At 39.5% G+C, this 21,258-nt stretch overlaps 2 protein-coding genes across 4 annotated transcripts; one reads left to right on the top strand and one right to left on the bottom strand.

Moving 5' to 3' along the window:
* Positions 1 to 595: 595 nt before the first annotated feature.
* On the bottom strand, positions 596 to 5,350 carry polr3f (polymerase (RNA) III (DNA directed) polypeptide F). The gene is made up of 9 exons (XM_034018125.3): positions 5,212 to 5,350; positions 4,249 to 4,366; positions 3,886 to 3,953; positions 3,539 to 3,606; positions 3,094 to 3,206; positions 2,550 to 2,693; positions 2,336 to 2,443; positions 1,230 to 1,421; positions 596 to 954 (listed from the first exon to the last, which is right to left on the bottom strand). Exons 1-9 carry the CDS (start codon positions 5,265 to 5,267, stop codon positions 877 to 879), a joined length of 945 nt encoding a protein of 314 aa, XP_033874016.2. The 5' UTR covers positions 5,268 to 5,350; the 3' UTR covers positions 596 to 876.
* Positions 5,351 to 5,764: 414 nt separating this feature from the next.
* On the top strand, positions 5,765 to 21,007 carry dzank1 (double zinc ribbon and ankyrin repeat domains 1). 3 transcript variants are annotated; one of them, XM_034018121.3, is made up of 21 exons: positions 5,765 to 5,899; positions 7,087 to 7,232; positions 7,768 to 7,921; positions 8,553 to 8,682; positions 8,868 to 8,967; positions 9,230 to 9,354; positions 9,619 to 9,701; positions 10,085 to 10,202; positions 10,557 to 10,670; positions 10,771 to 10,863; positions 11,499 to 11,621; positions 12,041 to 12,175; positions 12,589 to 12,823; positions 13,045 to 13,148; positions 14,175 to 14,249; positions 14,504 to 14,603; positions 16,616 to 16,710; positions 17,200 to 17,280; positions 19,375 to 19,502; positions 19,853 to 19,927; positions 20,262 to 21,007. In XM_034018121.3, the coding sequence occupies exons 2-21, from the start codon at positions 7,124 to 7,126 to the stop codon at positions 20,425 to 20,427; spliced, it is 2,343 nt and encodes a 780-aa protein (XP_033874012.3). In that variant the 5' UTR covers positions 5,765 to 5,899; positions 7,087 to 7,123; the 3' UTR covers positions 20,428 to 21,007. The 3 variants fall into 3 exon arrangements, with proteins under 3 accessions (XP_033874012.3, XP_033874013.3, XP_033874014.3); XM_034018122.3 differs by lacking the exon at positions 14,175 to 14,249; XM_034018123.3 differs by lacking the exon at positions 19,853 to 19,927.
* The last annotated feature ends 251 nt before the right edge of the window (positions 21,008 to 21,258 follow it).

Here is a 21,258-nt window from a genome sequence, read left to right as displayed (position 1 = left end):
TACACCAGACAATGTCAGACATCATTCTAGGACTACCACCATAACTTTTGCCACGCTAAAAGCATCTCAGGTCGTATATCCTAGTAAACAAATAAACAACGAACTAAATCCACCATCTCCAAGGACCAGGATCTCCAATCTGCATTAAGAAATACAGAAGTTATATCTCTGTTGCATCTGTGAGGTGTCAAATAAGTAGAGCTGCAAAAACTGATTAATGGAGTATGTGGATGGAGCTCTCCCCAGGTGAGAACTCTTGGTGTCGATCGGGCTGATATACCATGAACTGCTGTTCTCCACAGAGTCGAAGAAAAGCATCAATCACAAATCCAAGCTGCTGTTTCTTCACTTGGTTCACTTCCAGTGGTAAACTGTCCCAAACACCAATGACCCTTGACCAGTTATCATTTCTGTGGAGAGCTCAGTCTGAATAATCAGTTTGTGCAACACTACAAATTAATGAAACCTGCTTGCAAGTATCTTTCACAGTATTAATAATTTAGCTTGCCATCACATGCTTTTCAATGCAGCATTCATACTTAATTTGCTTAGTACACAGAGATAGTTTATCCGTCGCTCACCAATCCAACAGGCGTGGAATACTTTTCATTTTATTTACAGAATTATATATCCTCACAGATACAAGTGATTTTGTTGTTGAAGACATAGACAACATTTTCTTAGATTATATATACACAAATAATGTTTGTTCACAAAATACAGACTTGTTTTGTTAAAATAAAATAAATTATCATTCAGCTGGCCAATTCACTTTATGTTTTCCTTCTCAGTTCAGAACGTACTGTGTAATTTTTTTTCTTCTGCTTGGTCAATGTCTTTTAAAGAGTCCATAAAATTAATCGAAATAAAAATTAATCAAAATTCGAGCCACTCTGTCATATAAATGCAGTTTGATGGAGAAATCTCTCCACCTTCATGGCAGTCATCAAAAACCTTTAAAAGAAAGAAAATAATAAACACTAATAAAAAAAATACATTTTCAAATAGACAAAGAAAACCAAGAACTTAAACCAAGTCAGAGTCCAGAATCAACGATTTAAGCGTGGAGAAGAACACGGATTTAACTGATACATTCAAATGTCAAAACTACTATTTCCATGAATGTTTATCACTCACTACTAGGACAAATTAAAGAAACAGTGTCAGTTGACTCTTAAATCAGGCATATTACCTCCTTTGAATTGTGTGATTATTGGAAAGTAACTTACTGGACACACGCCACAGGGAGTTTTAACCAGGCCTGTGGGCTGGATAATAGGGTTGACCCCTCTGTATAGTTTCAGCTGCCCATCGACACTTCCGACTGTCCCCTCCTTCGCCGCGATGATGGTCATCTCCACCTTCCCGTCATATATCAGTGTGTTTAAAATGGTTTCAATGTCTTCCATTGAGAGCTCAACCTCAAAAAGAACACAGTTATAAAACAAAATCAATATATATATATATATATATTTTTTGTAATTAGAAAAAAATTGAGTAAAACATTTTTAAAAAAGAGAATTCTCCAAGTAGGCATAAACAAAGCCCAACTGTTGGAAATTAGGCATAATTAAAACCAAGCCACAGGTAAAACTTTATTCCTCGTAGCAAGTCAAAATACAATGCTTGCACTATGTGTAAATCAATGTATATTGTTAACAGTATATGCCATTTGGCCTTTGTCCTTTGACTGCTTTTACAAGGCTCACCTTTAAGATAAAAACTGAAAATATAAATATCACAAACAAAATAATGATGCATTTCTGATGAGTATAATTCACAAAGCACTAGTTTATACTGTCCTACTTACTATCATACGAGTGGAACTTTGGAGAAAGAAAAAATTCTATTTAAAAAAAAAAAAAAATAGGGACTCATGACTCAGCCTTGCCACACCCTGCCTCATTTGAACTCCAGGAGTCCCTCTATCAGGCTGACAGATAGAAACACTTTAAATGAGCCATTTTTTGTTTTGTTTTGTTTTGTTTGGGCCCTGGGCTACATATCTGTATGTTGGCAATACCTCGCTGATGCCCAGTTCACATACCTCGCTGATGCCCAGTTCACATACCTCGCTGATGCCCAGTTCAGATACCTCGCTGATGCCCAGGTCACATACCTCGCTGATGCCCAGGTCACATACCTCGCTGATGCCCAGGTCACATACCTCGCTGATGCCCAGGTCACATACCTTGCTGATGCCCAGGTCACATACCTCGCTGATGCCCAGGTCACATACCTCGCTGATGCCCAGGTCACATACCTCACTGATGCCCATTTCACATACCTTGCTGATGCCCAGGTCACATACCTCACTGATGCCCATTTCACATACCTTGCTGATGCCCAGTTCACAGATGAATTTCCACACTTCATTGGAGGAAGCAAACGAACTGTTCCTCTGTACCATCGGGCTCTGTTTACTTTCCCGGGCAGCTTCCGCCTGGAAGGGAAAGCGAAGAGGAAGAGTACTTCTGATCTTTTTATTCCTTCCTCAACCCTAATTGTTTTTGTAATGTTTAATGCATATTACGTACAGACTCTCTCACCTTGCTCTGTAAGAATTTAAAGCACTGTTGGTTCAACACTTCCACAAACTCTGACTCAAAGTCTTGGTCACTGTACCATGCCCCGCCTGTTACAGAGCGGTCTGGCTGTATATTATACAACATGTACACCTTCTTCTTAGAAGCCTGGAATACAAGTGAAATGCATGTCAAAGAAAAGGTTTGTGGCTGCTCTCAAATAAGGCAAGAAGTACATATATATTACAAGATATAGAGTTTGTATCTATCTATCCATTTCTCTCTCTCTCTATCTATAGCTATATATCTATCTATATCTATAGCTATATATCTATATATCTATCGATATATATATATATATATCTATATCTATATCTATATCTATATCTATATCTATATCTATAGAGAGAGAGAGAGAGAGAGAGAGAGAGAGAGAGAGAGAGAGAGAGAATTACAATAATATCAGAAACTTAATAAACTATAATCTTAATAATTTTTTCCCCAGGTGTAAGATAGTAATACCACTGTGAGTGACTCAAAAGGAACTGCTGCTGAAACACATACTCACCGCAACAGATTTTACAGCCTTGATGAGTTTTTTGCTTTCCAAATTCTTTAGAATTTTGTTGATCTCTGTTAGTGGTAGATTACTCTTAAATCGAATATCTCGGCTCCAGATACCTGGGACAAGAACATGTTTATACTCCATTACTGTTCCCCCAGCAGCACACTATTACATATTAATAGTGAAACACAGTCCCAAGCCAAGTCAACATTTAGAGGATTTTAATCACAGTATTTAAATCACTTGACACATAAGATCTATCCATCCTCCCTTACCACCAACCTATAATTTATTATATGAACATTCAACAAGTAATTATGACATTTGATCTATAAAGTAGACTGAAAGCAGCACTTTAATGAATGGATGCTTTTCTCTGCTGTGACTTCTTAATGCAGTGGAAGTGTTCATGTAAAACAGGATACACTATAATTGCTTCATAGCTTACCTTTATTTCCTGCATCCTCTATGATCTGATAAACTAACTTCTCTTGGTTGTCAGATCCCTTCATTTTGCTGGAAAAAAAATTAGCCACAATTTTACACCTCACAAGTTATCCTCTCAATTTCAAACTTTTCTATAATTTTGAACATTTACCTAAAAGATACAAATTTAAAAGAAAGCAAAATAACATCATTATTCCAATGGGTACAGTACACGGAAATTGTGAAGTCTGTGATAACCGTGAAAAAAATACAGCCATACAGCCATACAGAATAATATTTCACTGACTCACTCTTAACGATGGAAAGTGGGTATTAGTAACAAAAAGCAATGACTGACAGGGTCCTTACTTTGCAGTCTGAGCATCTTTCATCCTGTACATGAGACATGAGGCACTTCTCAGAAGGTCCAGCTTGCCCTGAAATAGTTAAAACAAAAAAAAAATATATATATATATATATAGTAACTTTTATGTCAGGTGTAAAGAGAAGAACACAAATGCACATTAGCATATTTTTGTTTGTCAGCAGAAGAATGTCAGTCAGTCATGTTACGGGTAATTTTATTTTAAAACTTTATTATGACTACACTCCAACAAATATTTTAAACCAAAATGTATAGATGAAATTAAAAAGTTGCATAGGGATAAGTAGGCTTAATTTGCATGAAATGAGTTTTGTGGTGCTGTTTAATAAGTTGAGAAAAGAAGATACCATTGACAGCAGTCTGTTTATGACCATGGCCCTCTGTTGTGGCGCCACGTGAGGCATGTCATTCTGGATCACCTGGTCTGTTATTCCATGTGGGAACTGTTGACACAGATCTCTTATCCTGAAAGCAATCAAACAAACAATTCTGTTTTAAAACATGACTCTGGAATCAATCTCTCTCTCTCTCTCTCTCTCTCTCCCTCTCTCTCTCTCTCTATATATATATATATATATAGATAGACATAGATATACACACAGAGGGCTGGGGCCAATTCCAATTCTCTGTTAATCAATTCCAATACATCACTGATCAAGATTGCAATTAGCAGTATTCTGTTCAACTGAACTTTTCACAGTGGCAACAAATTACTTACATTGAAATCACTGTTAGTCCATCAAACTGGCTTAGAATGAAAGCAGTTGAACAATCACAACAATTATGTCTCAAATATAAATTCCAACATTATATATACTGTATATATATATATTATATATATATATATATATATATATATATATATATATATATATATATATATATATATATATATATATGGCATGACGAATACGCGTTAATCGAATGGGGTTGTATCTCCAAAAAGTGGGCCACCTCTGTGATATTTGATGAATCTGTGTGTATACTTATTTACTGCAGCTACGACACATTCATATTGATGATTTTTTTTCAGACACCCCTAAAATATGGGGCTAGAATTTAGAAAACCAAATGTCTTTTCCCAAGTCAGTAAAGCAGTATTTCCCCAAGCGTGTGACAACACATTACGCCTGAACAGTAAAGTGATTGATGACAAATGTTTCTCGTGTGATTATCAGCATTCTAAGGTACACATAGTAATGGTATTAACTAGGACATGTGCTTTATAGATACCATGATTGGAAAGGTACGTTATATGTTGTCCCAGGAACTGAGCTCTTCAGCCTGACCTAATATAAAGTAAACGTCACCTGTTTTCAATATCCACAGGATCTGCAGATTCTTGCTTCACCTTCACATCTGCCATGGTTAAAGCACCACAATTCTCTCAAATGAACACTGTACCCTTGTCCTGTAACCGTTAACATCAAAACATGAACCACTTCCACTTAGGGTCCTTCCTTGTAGTGTCGCATGCAGCGAGGTTCCTTTTCCCCATAAAATGATTCTGTAGTAGCCCACGCCTTGCCTGCGTAGAACAGGTAATTAACACACACACAAAATACGAATTAAAATCACTCATATAACCGTTGGAATTATTTTAAGTGGGCATTTACATACAAACAAATAATTCTAGCAGAAACGCTATTTTTGATTTTAATTAAGCCTTCTACTATAAATAACCCCCAAAGAACACAAACTAAATTCTGTTAAAATAATGGTAATGGTTTAGAAACATGTTCACTTCTCAAGTATTACTTACTATCGCAGTATTTCACAAACATACATCAGATAACTCTCCGTGACTTACTTACTGTCTTTTCTGTTCTCGTCAATGATTGCCAGGTATGGCCTGGTTGCTATGGGAGAGTATCGACCGACGGTATAGCGTTGTTGTCGGGATTACAGAAGCGTCGCTGGTTACAGCAGTCGAGCCAAGCTGTTTTCCCTGGTTTATTCAGTTATAATGCTCGATTTCGATTTGAAGACGGCAGAAAGGTTCGTAAAACATTTTCATTTTCACAGTTTATAAACACCATTTTGATTTGAACTGTTCTCTCAAGTGTAAAATCAACATTTGGTTTTGAAAAATAATTGTGTATGTGCTTTTTAGTTGAGTGTTTTCGTTTTCGACGTATCTCTTGAGTCGACAGAAGTCTTTTTGAACGGTGTTGTGACTCTGATTCTTACACAGACTATAATATTGTGTGGTGTCGGTCTATCTCTTTGTCAAATGCAAAATATTCAAGCACACCCATATTTTTCAATTCTACTTTGGAAAATAAGTTCTGCTTTATACCGGTGCACATTCTAGAATGTGATAGAACCTGCAGCTTATCTGGCTGCATTTGGAACGGCTGCACTAAGACCAGTAAAAATATTCAGTGTACAATCATTTAACATGTGTACGTGATACAACTCAACCAGTTAGAAAAATGAGTTGCAATAGTTAATGCACTAGAGGCAGCATCTCACCACTGGAGGTCCTGGGTCAATAACTAAATTTGATCCTCTAAACTTTTGCCTGTCAAAGAAAGAGAAACCAGAGCTTGTTTGGGCATAAAAGCAAAGGAATACATATTTATAGAATGCAAGCAAATATAAATAAAATATAAAACTCAATACATACAGCAGAAGAGAGGAAACATCAATCACACGAATCAGAATAGGGACTGAATCGCTGCCTGGTCAGGGTGGGGAGACATACACATGGCTGATGTAGAACATGTTATTTATTGCAATATATAAAACATACAGAGACAAGAACTATTTGACACATTAAGAAAAGGAGGGATTCAGGATTTAACTCACTATGAAATATTAGTGCAATAATAGGGCAGACAGTGCAATAATTCAGTTAATTTGATTAAATATAATTTGGTTAATATAATTGGATCTGATTGGGACAAAGTAATTGCACAGTAAGAACAATAATAAAATTAACCAATGGATGGAAGGAATGAGGTTTTGCTTTACCAAACAGATCTCAACAGAAGAAGAAAAAGAAGACTGTAGACTGAATTGCTTCCTAATACACTGAGAGGTTGGTCTCTAAAGGGCAGACCTGAGGCATGGGAACTGTATGCCGGCAGAATCCTACAGTCTGGATAAACTCTTTTTGTGATATTGCAGATTTCTATGACAATTGTTAATCGCTGCTTGGTGTTCAATGCTTCTTCTTTCAGCCTGCAGTGATATACTGTAGCACTCCAGCAGTGAAAGATGACTGCTGGTTCGGTTGTTGCGCCTCAGATCATTCCAATAAGAGTCCCCCTGCCTGGGCAGGCAAAGCACCAGATAGACACCATCACACCCATAGAGATAAAGTCAGGTAAGAGTTTGAACTGTGTGTACACTGTGCATTGTTACCTACATCTTCTGAACTGCACAGGGGAACCTGGTGAAACTTGCTTTGCACATTCCTTAGCATAAGCTCGACACCTCAGCTGCACACCCGAATTTGGTTAAACTTTAAACAGACATTATGCTACAAAAAATTATTCAATTTTGAAGAACGATCGCACACCCAGGAATGCTTTCCTTTAATTTATAAGCAGGATTGTTACGCATACTGTTTCATCGTGACCTACTTTGGTGAGAGATATGTATTATACTTGATGAATATCATTATCAAGTAATGATTATTTGATGATTAATATTGTATTTTTTGGGCTGGCCTTCTAACTCATTTTCTATTGTACTTCGTAATAAATAAAGTATAATTGAACAAATAATCTCTAATACATACTATGAGAGTTTGATTTGCTTATACAGTTTTCTGTATGTTTAATGGAATAGCGTTATGGTGGTTCCCCTGCGGTTATTTGACCTGATAGGATCATTGCATTTTTCCACGTATCACACAGATACTCCCGATGTCAATATATACTACACCTTGGATGGCACTAAACCTGAGGTGCTGAAGAAACCGGGTTATGGGGAGAACAGTACATTAAAATACCGGGGGCCTGTAAGACTGCCTGAAGGCAAAGTCACAGTGAAAGCCTTGGCAGTCACCAGGTAAGTCATACAGTATGTTCATTGGCCATGTATGTTCATTGGCCCTGTATGTTCATTGGCCCTGTATGTTCATTAGCCCTGTGGGTCTGATACAGTACTTTTCACTATCATTATCATAATTATTAACCATAATAATTTTACTTTTACTGCTGTTGATTTATGTGATTCAAAAAATAAGTATCTTTTTGCAAGTTTTTGGAATTATATCTATTTGAGTTCCCTTCATACATACTGCCAGTTAATCCTGTAAAGATTCTAAAACACTACACTTATTCCTGTAAAAGCTGCTCCTGAAATAAAAGTATTGTGGCTTAAAATACTTCCCCTTTAATACTAACAGAATTTTTACGTGGCAAACACCTTTTAAAGATTGTGCGAATTAGCGAGGGTTCAGTCAACTGCCTAATGCTTTTGGTGACCCTTTTATGTGTCTGGGCCTATTTCAGCATATAGACTAGCCAGACTAAGACATTTGAATATTATAAAATACAGGGTGAACTGTACGTATTTAATATATACATCAAATAATCTGTAGGGAAAAACAAGAAACAATAATGTCATAATGCTTCCGTTGGTGGTGCGCTTTTTTTTTTTTTTTTTCTTCTTCTTCTCACCTGGCCCTGTGTTTCAGTAATGGCAAGGAGAGTGCAGTTGTCACCAAGTACTTTGTCGTGGATTATATTCAGTCTAACCCATTGCCCTCCACTGAAGACGATGAACACAATTTCCTCAAAGAATATGCCAAAGAGCTATCCATACAGGCAAGTAACATAGCATGGTTTTTCTGTTGTGTTCATACATTTTCATGGTGTTCTTGGCTTTATGTGTTCATGAAGGGTGAGATATGGCAGCATGCTTACCAGTTTAGTAGGGATTGCACAGGCAGAGGCTAGGGCTTCCCACATTAGGTCGTGTGATTCACTTTGTTATGTCGGTGAGGCTGTAGGAGTCCCAGGAAGGCATAGCCGCCACTGGAGGTGGGCTGAAGATGGGGATGAACCGGAAAGTGGAAACAGCCTGGGATGAGACAACTCGGAAATATCAAGGTACGGTAATTCACACACTTCCTTTAACAGAATATTCACACTGGCATTGTCAATTGTGTTTAAAATTAAATTTACAGCCATATTTTGTCATTTATTCCTATTTTTGGAAAGGAGCAAAAAACGATGTTCTCTAATGCAAATCAAAGTCTCTTAGCTTCTCTAGGCGGTAGTAGTAGGTCGTGAAAGTGTCACAGGATGTGCTGTCTCATTGACTTTACTCATTTTATTGTTTTTTGATTCCCTGCTCTTTTGGATTTTCCAGCCATGACGATCGAGGGCAGCAGCACCCACAAGTCCCCCAAGGGCCCTCGCTTTCTCAACTCCCGCCTCGGCACCCCGTCTCATGGGCAACATCCGAACCCCGCCCCACAGACTCACAGGTTACAGGTAGCGGTCCCGGCACTGCTGTGCATGGTGACAGTGGAGCGTTACTGTATGCTGCTCTGATTCAACACGCTGTCTGGTTCTATCCACTCAGAAGGCTGCTATCTCCTCGCACACTCTGTAGTTAGTGCCTAAATAAACTTGGGAGTTTCACAGCAATTTGAAAACTTCTAAATGCAATGTGATTTTAGACATACATGTAATTTAATTATGAGAAAATCCATTGTATTCACAATGTGCTTCCAACATGTGCTTTATATTTTCCAGACTGCTGCATCCGTAGACAGCGCTCGTAAAAGTTTAACCAGCACTCAGATCCTGCGAATCCAAAGAGAAACGGACTTCCTCAGGTGGGCGTCTTGTGCGGCATGCAGTGACTTTGCCTTTACTGCGCTTCTTCTCATATTTAGTTTTCTGCTTACACCCAGTTTCTACGGAAGGGCAGTGCATGTTTGCAAGATTCATACAGTTACTTTAAGGAAGGGTAAAAGACATGTTCAAGCATGTGATTTGGTAATTGTCAGCTGAAACTAGTATTCATACAGCTGAACTGTGCGTTTCAAATGAAGCGCTTTAATCCTGCTTAGGTGGTGTAATGCAGTGTAGGGACAATCGCCACATCACAATTGAACTCCCTTTCCCCTCATATTGAGACAACAAGTTACATTCCTGCCGCTGATTGTCCTACTGTGATCCCTGCTGTGTGGATTGATAGACTCCTCTGTGATTGTAGGTGTGCACACTGCTTGGCTCCCCGTCCCTCAGACCCCTTTGCCCGCTTCTGTCTTGAATGCGGTTCCCCAGTGCCGCCGATTCCCGGGAAGCAGCTCCCTCCCACCGAAGGAGGGCAGGTAGCCATGATTTTAATATTACTGTTTCATTATCACCCATTGCCATTGTTCAGTGTCTCATTAAAAAAGAAATCCAGGACATTCCATACTGATGTACTTTACTGTTTGAAATCAAAAGCACACTAAACGTTTATTAACTGTTTGCCCTATTCAGATTAGCTTTACACAAAGCTTTGATGTTTTAGCAAAAGTCAACAAAAGATGCATTGTGGCAATCCGGAAAAGCATACCAATTAATTATTGGTGAACGCCACATGGCAAAGTAAAAAAAAAAACTTATTGTAAAACTATATTAAATTTGTTTTAAAACTTTGGTTTTGTACGGTACATTTCAAGAAGTATTTTTCTTTGCAGGTGGGATTATGCGTTGAGTGCAAAACTATGGTTCCAATGAACACCTCAACATGCATAGTCTGCGAGGCCCCTATAGCACCCCAGCTGCAGCCGCAAGCCAGCATCCGACTGAAGGTAATCGGGGAACTTCTGTACAATACAATAAACATCTACAAATTACCTGTTCACCCCAAAGCTCTCAATATGTCAATAAGGATGTTTGGGTTTGGTTTAGGACAAGATCATCTGCAGATCGTGTGGAACCGGAAACCCTCTAAACCTCACACACTGTGTCACCTGTGAGAGCAGACTGTCTGAATCACAGAGCGTAAGTTCACTCAGATCGAAACCCAGTCAGTCTGCTGTGGAATGGAATGGATACAGAGCAGTAAATGCAAAAACAATCCTGTGCTACGTCGACAGCGCCCTCTGTGGATGGATGTGGTAGTTCTAGTTACCTGTTCCACATGATTCGGGGCCTCCATTGCTCTGTGGTTTAGAATGTTTGTTATTTTTCCCACCACAGCTAAGCAAAGTGACAGAATGAATATGATAGTAACTGTTAAGAATTTACATTCACTTTAGTGTTCATGAACACTTTCACTCATCTTTGTGGAAGGGTATACGTGATATTTGTAAAGGAAATATTGGTCACTTTGCTCTGTGTCAGATTTGAAAGTAGGGCCAGAGGTATACTAAGGAAATGTGAGCTGTATTACTTACAAATTCAATGAACTGTTCACCTCAGTGTATTTTATATGTGTGTGTATATGTATGTATATATATAATATATAATCTCACTGGGTAGCAGAAACAGAGTGGTCTTTCCCTTGTGTTCCAGGATTTTTTCTGTCTCAGAGTCTTATTCTACACTGAAAAGATGTGTTAACAATAACAATACATTGATTTTGCACTGTGCTATAAGAGATGCTTTGCCACAGTCCCGCTCTTTGCTCTCCCCAGTCTGTGTTCTGCGGAGAGTCTGCACCTCCACTGCTCAGCTCAACAGGGAAGATGCTGTCCTGTTCCAAGTGTAGCCGCATCAACACCTCCAACGCTCGCTTCTGTGACTGGTGTGGAGCCAAGGTATACAGACAAAGAAAACAAAGCTGTGTACTTGTGCAGCAGACTCTTGCTCTGTCTCTCTCTATACTTATAGAACAAATAATTACAAATAGCATTGCTTACATACTGTTAACAACTGACACCTCTACTTCATATTTAAAACACTACTGTTATTACTTATATGCTACTACATCCCCATCAAATGTAGTTATGTCACTCATGGATTTTCACAGAAGGGGATATACAGAGAGTGTGTGTATGTGTGTGTGTGTGTGTATATATATACATATATATATACTGTATATATATTTATTTTTTCATAAACTGTGTGGATCTTTATGATACAATGTATTTTAATGATCATAAGCCATCGTTCCTTTCTGCCTGCATATTACAACCCTACTAGTTTACTCACAAAGGTCTCCTGTCTTGCACTGTAGCCCAGTCCACCTGTGAGCTACCTGACCTGCTCCAAGTGCGGGGCAAGCAGCCACCCCTACGCCCACTTTTGCGGCTCCTGTGGGGTGTACCTGGAGGCCCCGCCCAGGCTGGACTCCCCCATGGGCCAGGCAAATGTAAGTGTCACAACCGACGCATTTGAATATATAGGCAGGGGTGATTTCATTCATAAATGTTTCTTTGATTATCGTATTAGTATCAGTGGTCAAAAATCACCTCCTTATGTTTTTATTTGAGTTTTTAAATTGTATTCTTTTGGTGTGTTTCAAGGCTTATACATTATGTTTAGTAAATCTCATCTTTATATATTGACATAGAAAGCATAACTTTGCAGAGCAAAACACAGAATTCTAAGTTGGAATGCAAAAGAAAAGCAGATTTCTACTTTTGAAATTTATAAATGTTAGAAAATGTTTGGAAATGCACTTGCTATTTTAAAGCTACAATCTCTGGAGACTTGTGTGCTCTTTTGCTGCAGTTGAGAACAGCGTCATTAAGCTCCACTCTCCTATTCCTCCTCTGTCCACAGACCTCAGACCTGCAGGCCGCTGCTGCTGCCACTTGGCAGCCCCTGAGCATCCCACTGCCCAGGCCAAATGCAGAGCAGGCTGGGAAAGTAGACCAGCAAACCCAGACTGTCGGCCTATTTTACCCCTCCGGCAGAATCCTGGAGAAGGCGGCGCAGGACACCATTGAGAAGAAGGAGAAGCAGGAGCAGATGAGAGATCGCAAGCCTCTCGCCACCGCTGTCAGCCCCGGCAGAGGTAATAAATCTCTTTAACAGGGAAGGGAAACAGCAATCTGGTTGTTGCAAAGTACTCGGCACATGAGAGAAAGGTATTTGGACTTCTGTTTACATGTGTTTGATCTGTTTTAGGATTATTAATGACATCAAGTTCCTAAACACGTGCTTATGAGAGCGCTTCATTCAATTGTTAGTGATCTAGAGGTAAAGTATTTAATAAACTGCCCATGTGCGTTCTAGGTTACTGGAGAAAGCAACTGGATCACATCTGTGCTCATCTTCGAAGCTACACTCAGAATAACACAGAGTTCAGAGCTCTGATCGCAGAGCCCCGCATGGGAAAGGTAAGTGAAGGATACAGGATATTCCAACACGCTGTACATTTCACTGGAGACTGTAGGCTTGTGGTTCCATTTCATATCATTACAACAGTGTTATTGTCATTATAAATAAGACTTGAATGACTCATAATTGAAACTTAACAAGATCACATGTATTTGATTCCAAAGCACACACATGCATGTATTACAGTTCTGTTACATTGAGTCATGTAAGGCGGTCACAAGCATCAAACAGCAGATTGTAAGGTAAAGGCCGAGGTGACTTGTACATGACTCCTTCAGGGGGTGGATAGGAGATCTGGAGGGGATTGAATCGTCTCGGGGTGTCCCATAACTACACTTATATTTCTACTGAAAACATAGGGTTTAAAATAAGATGGGCCCTTAAACTATTTCCTTTTTATCTGATCTTAAGCAACTGGTCATAAGCCAATTTCTGTCAAACACTATGCTTATCTCCCAGCCATCACCTTATATATACCATAGGTTAAATATAGGTCAGAATATATATATATTCTCTTGCCAAAGCTTGATATAATACAGCCGTGGAAAGCATGTCTTTGAATGTATCTTTTGTACACTCATTTCCACTTAACATTTTTACTTTCTATACATAGTGCACTAAGCATGTCATTCAAACTCATTCCGAATTATTCTCCACTCGGAGATATACACTCTCTCACTCCAGTGCAATTTTAAAAGAAAAATGTTCACTATACTGACCAAAAGGGCAGAGGAGGATGTGGTGTTTAGAAGCACTAGCAGCTTATAGACGTTTAACATTTTTCAGTTATAGGACACATGCATGCTGATATCATCATTTTTCAGTTATAGGACACATGCATGCTGATATCATCATTTTTCAGTTATAGGACACATGCATGCTGATATCATCATTTTTCAGTTATAGGACACATGCATGCTGATATCATCATTTTTCAGTTATAGGACACATGCATGCTGATATCATCATTTTTCAGTTATAGGACACATGCATGCTGATATCATCATTTTTTTTTTATTTTGCAGATGATTTCAGCAGTAGTTCATGAAGATAATTATGAAGTTAGCCTGAGGATTAATTTTGTTTTGGCTGAAGACAAGGTCAGTTAAAAATGAAATTATGCATGTAGGTATTATTGTGAGTAATATTATTATCCATTTTCACAAAGCTTTTCACTCATCAGTTATTTTAAAAAATGTCTGTTTTGATTATGCAAATTAGGTTTGATATTGAAGAAACAATTCTACATGGTTCATAGTAACAACAACCTAGACTTAATAAATGTAAAAGTTACAATAACAAGCTGTATGTATGATGATTCCTGATGAGTGGTCCTTAAATATTTCATTGACAGAACGGCCTGACAGGAAAGCCGCACAAGCTGTTGGAGAATAACTATCTGAGCAGCGTGACAGAGGGGAGAAGCAACCTCTACAGCAGTCACACCAGTCTAGGTAGGTGCATGTTTCATGGGCAGAGGGCTCTACAGCAGTCACACCAGTCTAGGTAGGCACGTGCTTCAAGGGCAGAGGGCTCTACAGCAGTCACACCAGTCTAGGTAGGCACCTGCTTCAAGGGCAGAGGGCTCTACAGCAGTCACACCTGTCTAGGTAGGTGCGTGCTTCATGGGCAGAGGGCTCTACAGCAGTTACACCAATCTAGGTAGGTGTGTGCTTTATGGGCAGAGGGCTCTACAGCAGTCACACCAGTCTAGGTAGGTGTGTGCTTTATGGGCAGAGGGCTCTACAGCAGTTACACCAATCTAGGTAGGTGTGTGCTTTATGGGCAGAGGGCTCTACAGCAGTCACACCAGTCTAGGTAGGCGTGTGCTTTATGGGCAGAGGGCTCTACAGCAGTCACACCAGTCTAGGTAGGCGCGTGCTTCATGGGCAGAGGGCTCTACAGCAGTCACACCAGTCTAGGTAGGCACGTGCTTCAAGGGCAGAGGGCTCTACAGCAGTCACACCAGTCTAGGTAGGCACGTGCTTCAAGGGCAGAGGGCTCTACAGCAGTCACACCAGTCTAGGTAGGCACCTGCTTCAAGGGCAGAGGGCTCTACAGCAGTCACACCAGTCTAGGTAGGTGCGTGCTTCATGGGCAGAGGGCTCTACAGCAGTTACACCAATCTAGGTAGGTGTGTGCTTTATGGGCAGAGGGCTCTACAGCAGTCACACCAGTCTAGGTAGGTGTGTGCTTCATGGGCAGAGGGCTCTACAGCAGTTACACCAATCTAGGTAGGTGTGTGCTTTATGGGCAGAGGGCTCTACAGCAGTCACACCAGTCTAGGTAGGCACGTGCTTCATGGGCAGAGGGCTCTACAGCAGTCACACCAGTCTAGGTAGGCGCGTGCTTCAAGGGCAGAGGGCTCTACAGCAGTCACACCAGTCTAGGTAGGCGCGTGCTTTATGGGCAGAGGGCTCTACAGCAGTCACACCAGTCTAGGTAGGTGTGTGCTTCATGGGCAGAAGGCTCTACAGCAGTCACACCAGTCTAGGTAGGTGTGTGCTTCATGGGCAGAAGGCTCTACAGCAGTCACACCAGTCTAGGTAGGTGTGTGCTTCATGGGCAGAGGGCTCTACAGCAGTCACACCAGTCTAGGTAGGCGCGTGCTTCATGGGCAGAGGGCTCTACAGCAGTCACACCAGTCTAGGTAGGCGTGTGCTTCAAGGGCAGAGGGCTCTACAGCAGTCACACCAGTCTAGGTAGGCGCGTGCTTCAAGGGCAGAGGGCTCTACAGCAGTCACACCAGTCTAGGTAGGTGTGTGCTTCATGGGCAGAGGGCTCTACAGCAGTCACACCAGTCTAGGTAGGTGTGTGCTTCATGGGCAGAAGGCTCCTCACTAAATCGGACATGTCGGGAGACAGACAGGTCATCAGAATAACGAGGTGTCTTGTTTTTAAATTTTTTTTTTTTAATGAAATAAATAAATAATCACACACACACACATTCATAGGGCTCAATGTATTTTAAATGTATTAATCATTGCACTGAAATAACATTAATTTCTTCTCTGTACACCTTACATTATGTAAAAATATAAATCTGTACAGTAGGCCTCTACAGTATACAGTACAGTAGAAAAACCAAATTAATACCTAGTCCACATTCTTTTTACTTTAGGTAACTCCTGGCATTTTTAGGACGTTATTAACATTTACAAAGAACCTCACTTTGATTTTAGTCAGTTTGATCCTTACTAGGTAAACTGGTCTAATTTTGGATCAGAGTGAAACCTGGAACAACTCACAGACTTCTTTTCATGACTGTTGATGTAACTGGATATTCTAGACAGCACAGTGTCATAGGTATAAGCACTGTACAAGTGTGCATACTGCCAGTGTTTCTGTTACATTATAAAGCATGCGTTGATGTGTATTTCATCAACAGCAACATGCGAATCAGACTTGGCCTCTCAAAGTTACCGCGGCTTCTCGTCAAGTTGTATTTCTTCATTTGTTTTGACAGCGAGTGAGAACAGTGCTGAGGGGGCAGGCGTCGGAAAGAAAAATAAAAAGATAAAGAAGAAAAGGAAGGTATTAGAGAGAGAAGACAAACTACCCGTAAGTGCCAATGCTTCTTAAAGAATAGCCATCATTGAAAAGCATGGCTCCCCTACTGGGGATATTAGCTTGAGTTAAAGGTAGCATTTATGAATCTTCTTACACTTAAAGAATTTAAGTATTCTGCTTAAAAAGAAAAGTGGCTTATCTTAATACCACCATTGTTTGAATAGTTTGACACATCAAAGAGACTCACATGGTTAGTCAGATGTTTGATTTTTAGAAGCTTGGTACACAAAGAGCCCTCTTCTGGTTCTCTAAACAGGAGCACTAGTTAGATCAATAGAATTAACACCACCTTTTATCTATATAGGTGTTTTTCATTTTTATTACAGGTAAATTGCAATGAGCACAAAAAGTAAATAAAAAATATATTAAAACATCAGCTACATGCTATGATGTGCTAATTAAATTCAATAATAGACCATGTTTTATCAGGGAATTCAAGAATAACAACAGCCAACCATTACAATTCTGTTCTTCTCACAGCCTGAGGACAGGCAGCTCCTGAAGGAAGTGGGTCCTGGTGGGAAAGGGAGGATCTCCACAGTACAGCAGCTCCTTGAAGAAGTAAGTCTTTTATTGCCGTCATTGGGACAGTTTACATGAGTGCTTTTTCTCACGGGAATCGGCAATGCGCGTGCACGTTGGCTGGAAAAACTTGTGAAACTGGCCCAAAAAACAGAGCATGTATTTAAGCAGGAAAGTCCCATTTTCATGTGAAAATGTTAATTAGCTCGTTCAAGTCCTTTCCTAAAGCCGCTATAAAAGTCACATGGGAATGTGTAAGTTACCATGGTCCAAGGATGTCAGCAGGGAAGTTAATTTTTTGTTTGCAGTATTTCCCTTATCAGATTGATGTTGCAGATAACCCCACTTTTTTCTCCGTCCTCCCTAGAACTTTGCATAATGCAAATCATACACGGATCTAAATGTGTTTGGAAAGTATCATACAGATTGTATTTACCAAGTTTCTGTTTAAAACTATTACAAAAAATGTTTGATAAATTGCATCGTGGGCTTGTGAATTCATGTGGTTACAGCTACTGTACAGTACTTCAGAGTACACTTGCAAATAGCTTTCCAAACAGCTGTCAAAATGTCTTTATTGTAAAGTACTACTATGTACTGTTTAAATGTGTATAACTACACTCCCATGTCATTTCTCCTAGTTACTTATGTCTGAGCAAAACTCGTGTCCACCCTCCACTTACGTCCGTTGGAGCGATGAAGAGACTCGGGTGTTAATATCCATAAGGGAAGAGGATATGATGAGGCAGCTTGATGCAATGCACAACACAAAAAATGTTTACCCCACTCTCAAAATAAAATGTGGTGTCGAATTTTCGCGACTTTTTTCTTGAGAATCAACAATACTACTCAGTATTCCATTTATTAAGCAGAAACAGTCATACAATATAGCACAAATGAGGATGCTATATTTGGTATAAAGAGATATAAAACAAGCTAATGAATCAAAAATGTGATACAAAATAAAAGTACAGCTTTGGGTTACAAAAATAAAGATAGCCGTGCATCTCTAACAGCAGGACCCTCTTCATATCACTGTTGTGCAATTCTTGCTGGAGGCTGAGGTAGCTGTTCCTCTGCTTGCCTGAGCACCTCCTTACGGTCCTGGCACAGATTGTGCAGGAGACAGCAGGCTGTAATAATTTGGGGAACAAACTCGTGTTCACTTCAGTACGCTTCAGTAGTATCTGCCATCTCCCTTTCAATAGCCCAAACGCCTGTTCAACCACCACTCAGATTTGGCCCTGTTTATTAATAAAGATACCCCCCCCCCACACACACACACACACAGACAGATGATGATGTGTGAAAAGCAGTGTGGGCAACAACACTAAAACAAAGAAAAAACAGGCACTATCCATTAGCAAATCAGATCTTTAATAACTATTTACATCAAACACGATGACACGTGAATTATTTCTCGTGAAACTGTTCTCTGCTCATGTAAACAGTATTTTGGGGGCTTTCACAGTTAACAGCACGAGAATCTAAGTGGGCCGTCAGCATGGCTAATTTAAATCTGCCCCCCCCCCCCCCCCCCCCCTTCATTTGCATAGTGATCCAAAGGGAAATGAGAGGCTATACATGTAAACACAAAAAGGCAAAATGTCCATGTTTATTTCGAGTCATACATGTCTTGAGAAACAGAAAACACTGCTGTTGTAAATCGGCCCATTGATGACAAACTAGTGAGAGCCGTCATTCCATAAGGGACACTGGACATTTGAAAAGGGTGTTTTTGTACCAAATAAGGATGTCTTGTCTCGCATTAACCAGGTGACTTTAGATTGTAACTCACACATATTGATTTGGGAACTTTGTGTTTAACTCCTGGCTTTTTTTTTTTAAAACTTGTAAACCGATGTTCATTGTTTTGTTTTGAAATGTTACTTATTTATTTATCTCAATGAATGAAGGCACATACTGTTTGTAATACATATTGTGAAACTCAACTTGGTTCACGCTTGAATTCAATACTGAACATCGTCTAAAGTGCAGTCTAACGATACTGTTTTTAACAATTTTGTACACTTTCACTCCAGGTGTATGGGAATAATCTCCTTCATTGTTTTACAACGCATAACTTACTTTTCTAATGTAAACTATTGTTTTTTTTTTTGTGCTGTCTGGCAGGGAGCAGACCCCAACTGTCTCACCAATGACAGCCGGCCGGCTTTAACAGTGGCTGTACTGAACAAGCACCATGAGGTGATCCCTGTTCTTGTTCAGACGGGGGCAGATACTGACCAGCAGTCAGGAATGTAAGTGACAGGTGACATTACAGGTGTCTAAAGAGGTCAAGGAATAAAAGGGTCATCTATTTGTCAAACTTGTCAAAAGGGTTAAAAACTTCATAACAGAAATGATATGCATCAGTCAGTGACAGATCAGTGTTGTAATCCCCACTGTTGAACTAGTGTAACACATTTATTTAACACATACAATTGTCCAATTACTTTTACTTATATCATAATTGTCATTGGTATACATTTAGATTTACAACACTGGGCATTACTGGGTTAACGGCCAGGTCAGGTGAAATTAGCAAGCCTGAGAAAGGGTGGTCAATTGTTAATGCATCAGTGATTTAAACATGCGCTTTGTCCGTTAGAGTGAATAACACGGCCCTCCATGAGGCGGCTTCACTTGGAAACCAAGGATTGCAGTGTGCTGAAACATTACTGGGGTAAGGTCTTTAGAGCTGCCAACTGAGACATAGTACAAAGTGCAAGCTTGTCTGTACCCTGGAATGATTAAAACATCTTAAAAAGACATAAGCATGAGTTGGGATCTTGCCAATAAGACATTGTAAACTCTTCCAGCTGGAAAGATTGTGTATTTAAAATTGTTTTACTGAAGGGTAAATATGAACAAGGTTTTTAATACACTCTAGCTTTTGAGACTCCAGCAGTAGAAATTGAGGCCAAGAATCTGATAGAGTATATACTGTGCGTAAGATAATTGTCTTAATTTTAATGTTGTGTATGTTAATGTCTGGTTTATTTATTTATTTTTTGTAGCTGTAATGCAAGTATTAGGAAAAAGAACGACAAAGGATTTACTGCTTACGATCTGGCTGTGAAGACTGGCTGTGAACCTCTCATTTCTCTGTTTGCTGCGAAAATGGGCCAGGGTATGTTGGACAAACTTTCCAAGCCCAGGAATGTTAATTTAGATGGATTTTAGCTGTACTGGAGTAACGCAGCAGTACTAAAAGAGCTAGAAGTCTTTCTTAATGTGTGAAGATTTGTCTGTCATAAAACGTTCTACATTTTAGTATCACTTCATGTCCTGAGGTAATACAGACGCCTTTATGTGTTTGTTTTGCTCTTTGTAACATTGATTGGCTACTCAGCAAGTCAGCAGACAGGCTCTGTTGGTTGTGTGCTTATGGTTTTGGTTAAGTGGTTGAAACAGAGGGGTGGAGGATGTTAAGGGGAAAAATAAACCACTCTTCATCTGATGGCAGATCCTGAAAACATCAATGTGGTGAATGTTGTTATTCCAGCCTGCAGAATGCTTTACCTTTTTATTGATATATTTATTACTGAAGTGAGATCTACTACAATTAATCAGAATAAAAATGTGTATTTTCAGTTTTATTTTAATTTTGTACCAAATTTATCAAGTTGCTGTGCTTATGCTGAAATATATTAAATCCTAAAGCAATACGTACATTGGATTATATATAGGTTGATTAAATCAACAATGCAGACCTTTGCTAAACTTCTCCTAAAAAGCAGGTGAAATAAATGCATTAAGTTTGGGTTTATCGTTTTTTTTGTGTGGTGTTCTATGCCATGCTTTTTTCTAATACAGCCATTTTACAATACAGGTTTTACTTTCAGTGCTAAATAATAAAGTGGGAATTCTTTGGGTTTAGTTTTTTATTAGCATGCACAAGTAGCTGTAGATATTCAGCAATTCTAAGTCATTGCATTTCGTGGTGCCACTGTGATAGCATGTTGCACACATGGTCTGTCTGTGTACATATCAGTTTTATCTGCTGTCCAAACA

The sequence above is a fragment of the Acipenser ruthenus genome, chromosome 6 (genome assembly GCF_902713425.1).
Source record: "Acipenser ruthenus chromosome 6, fAciRut3.2 maternal haplotype, whole genome shotgun sequence".
Taxonomy (NCBI): Eukaryota; Metazoa; Chordata; class Actinopteri; order Acipenseriformes; family Acipenseridae; genus Acipenser; species Acipenser ruthenus.
This window is presented reverse-complemented; position numbering and strand designations above follow the sequence as displayed.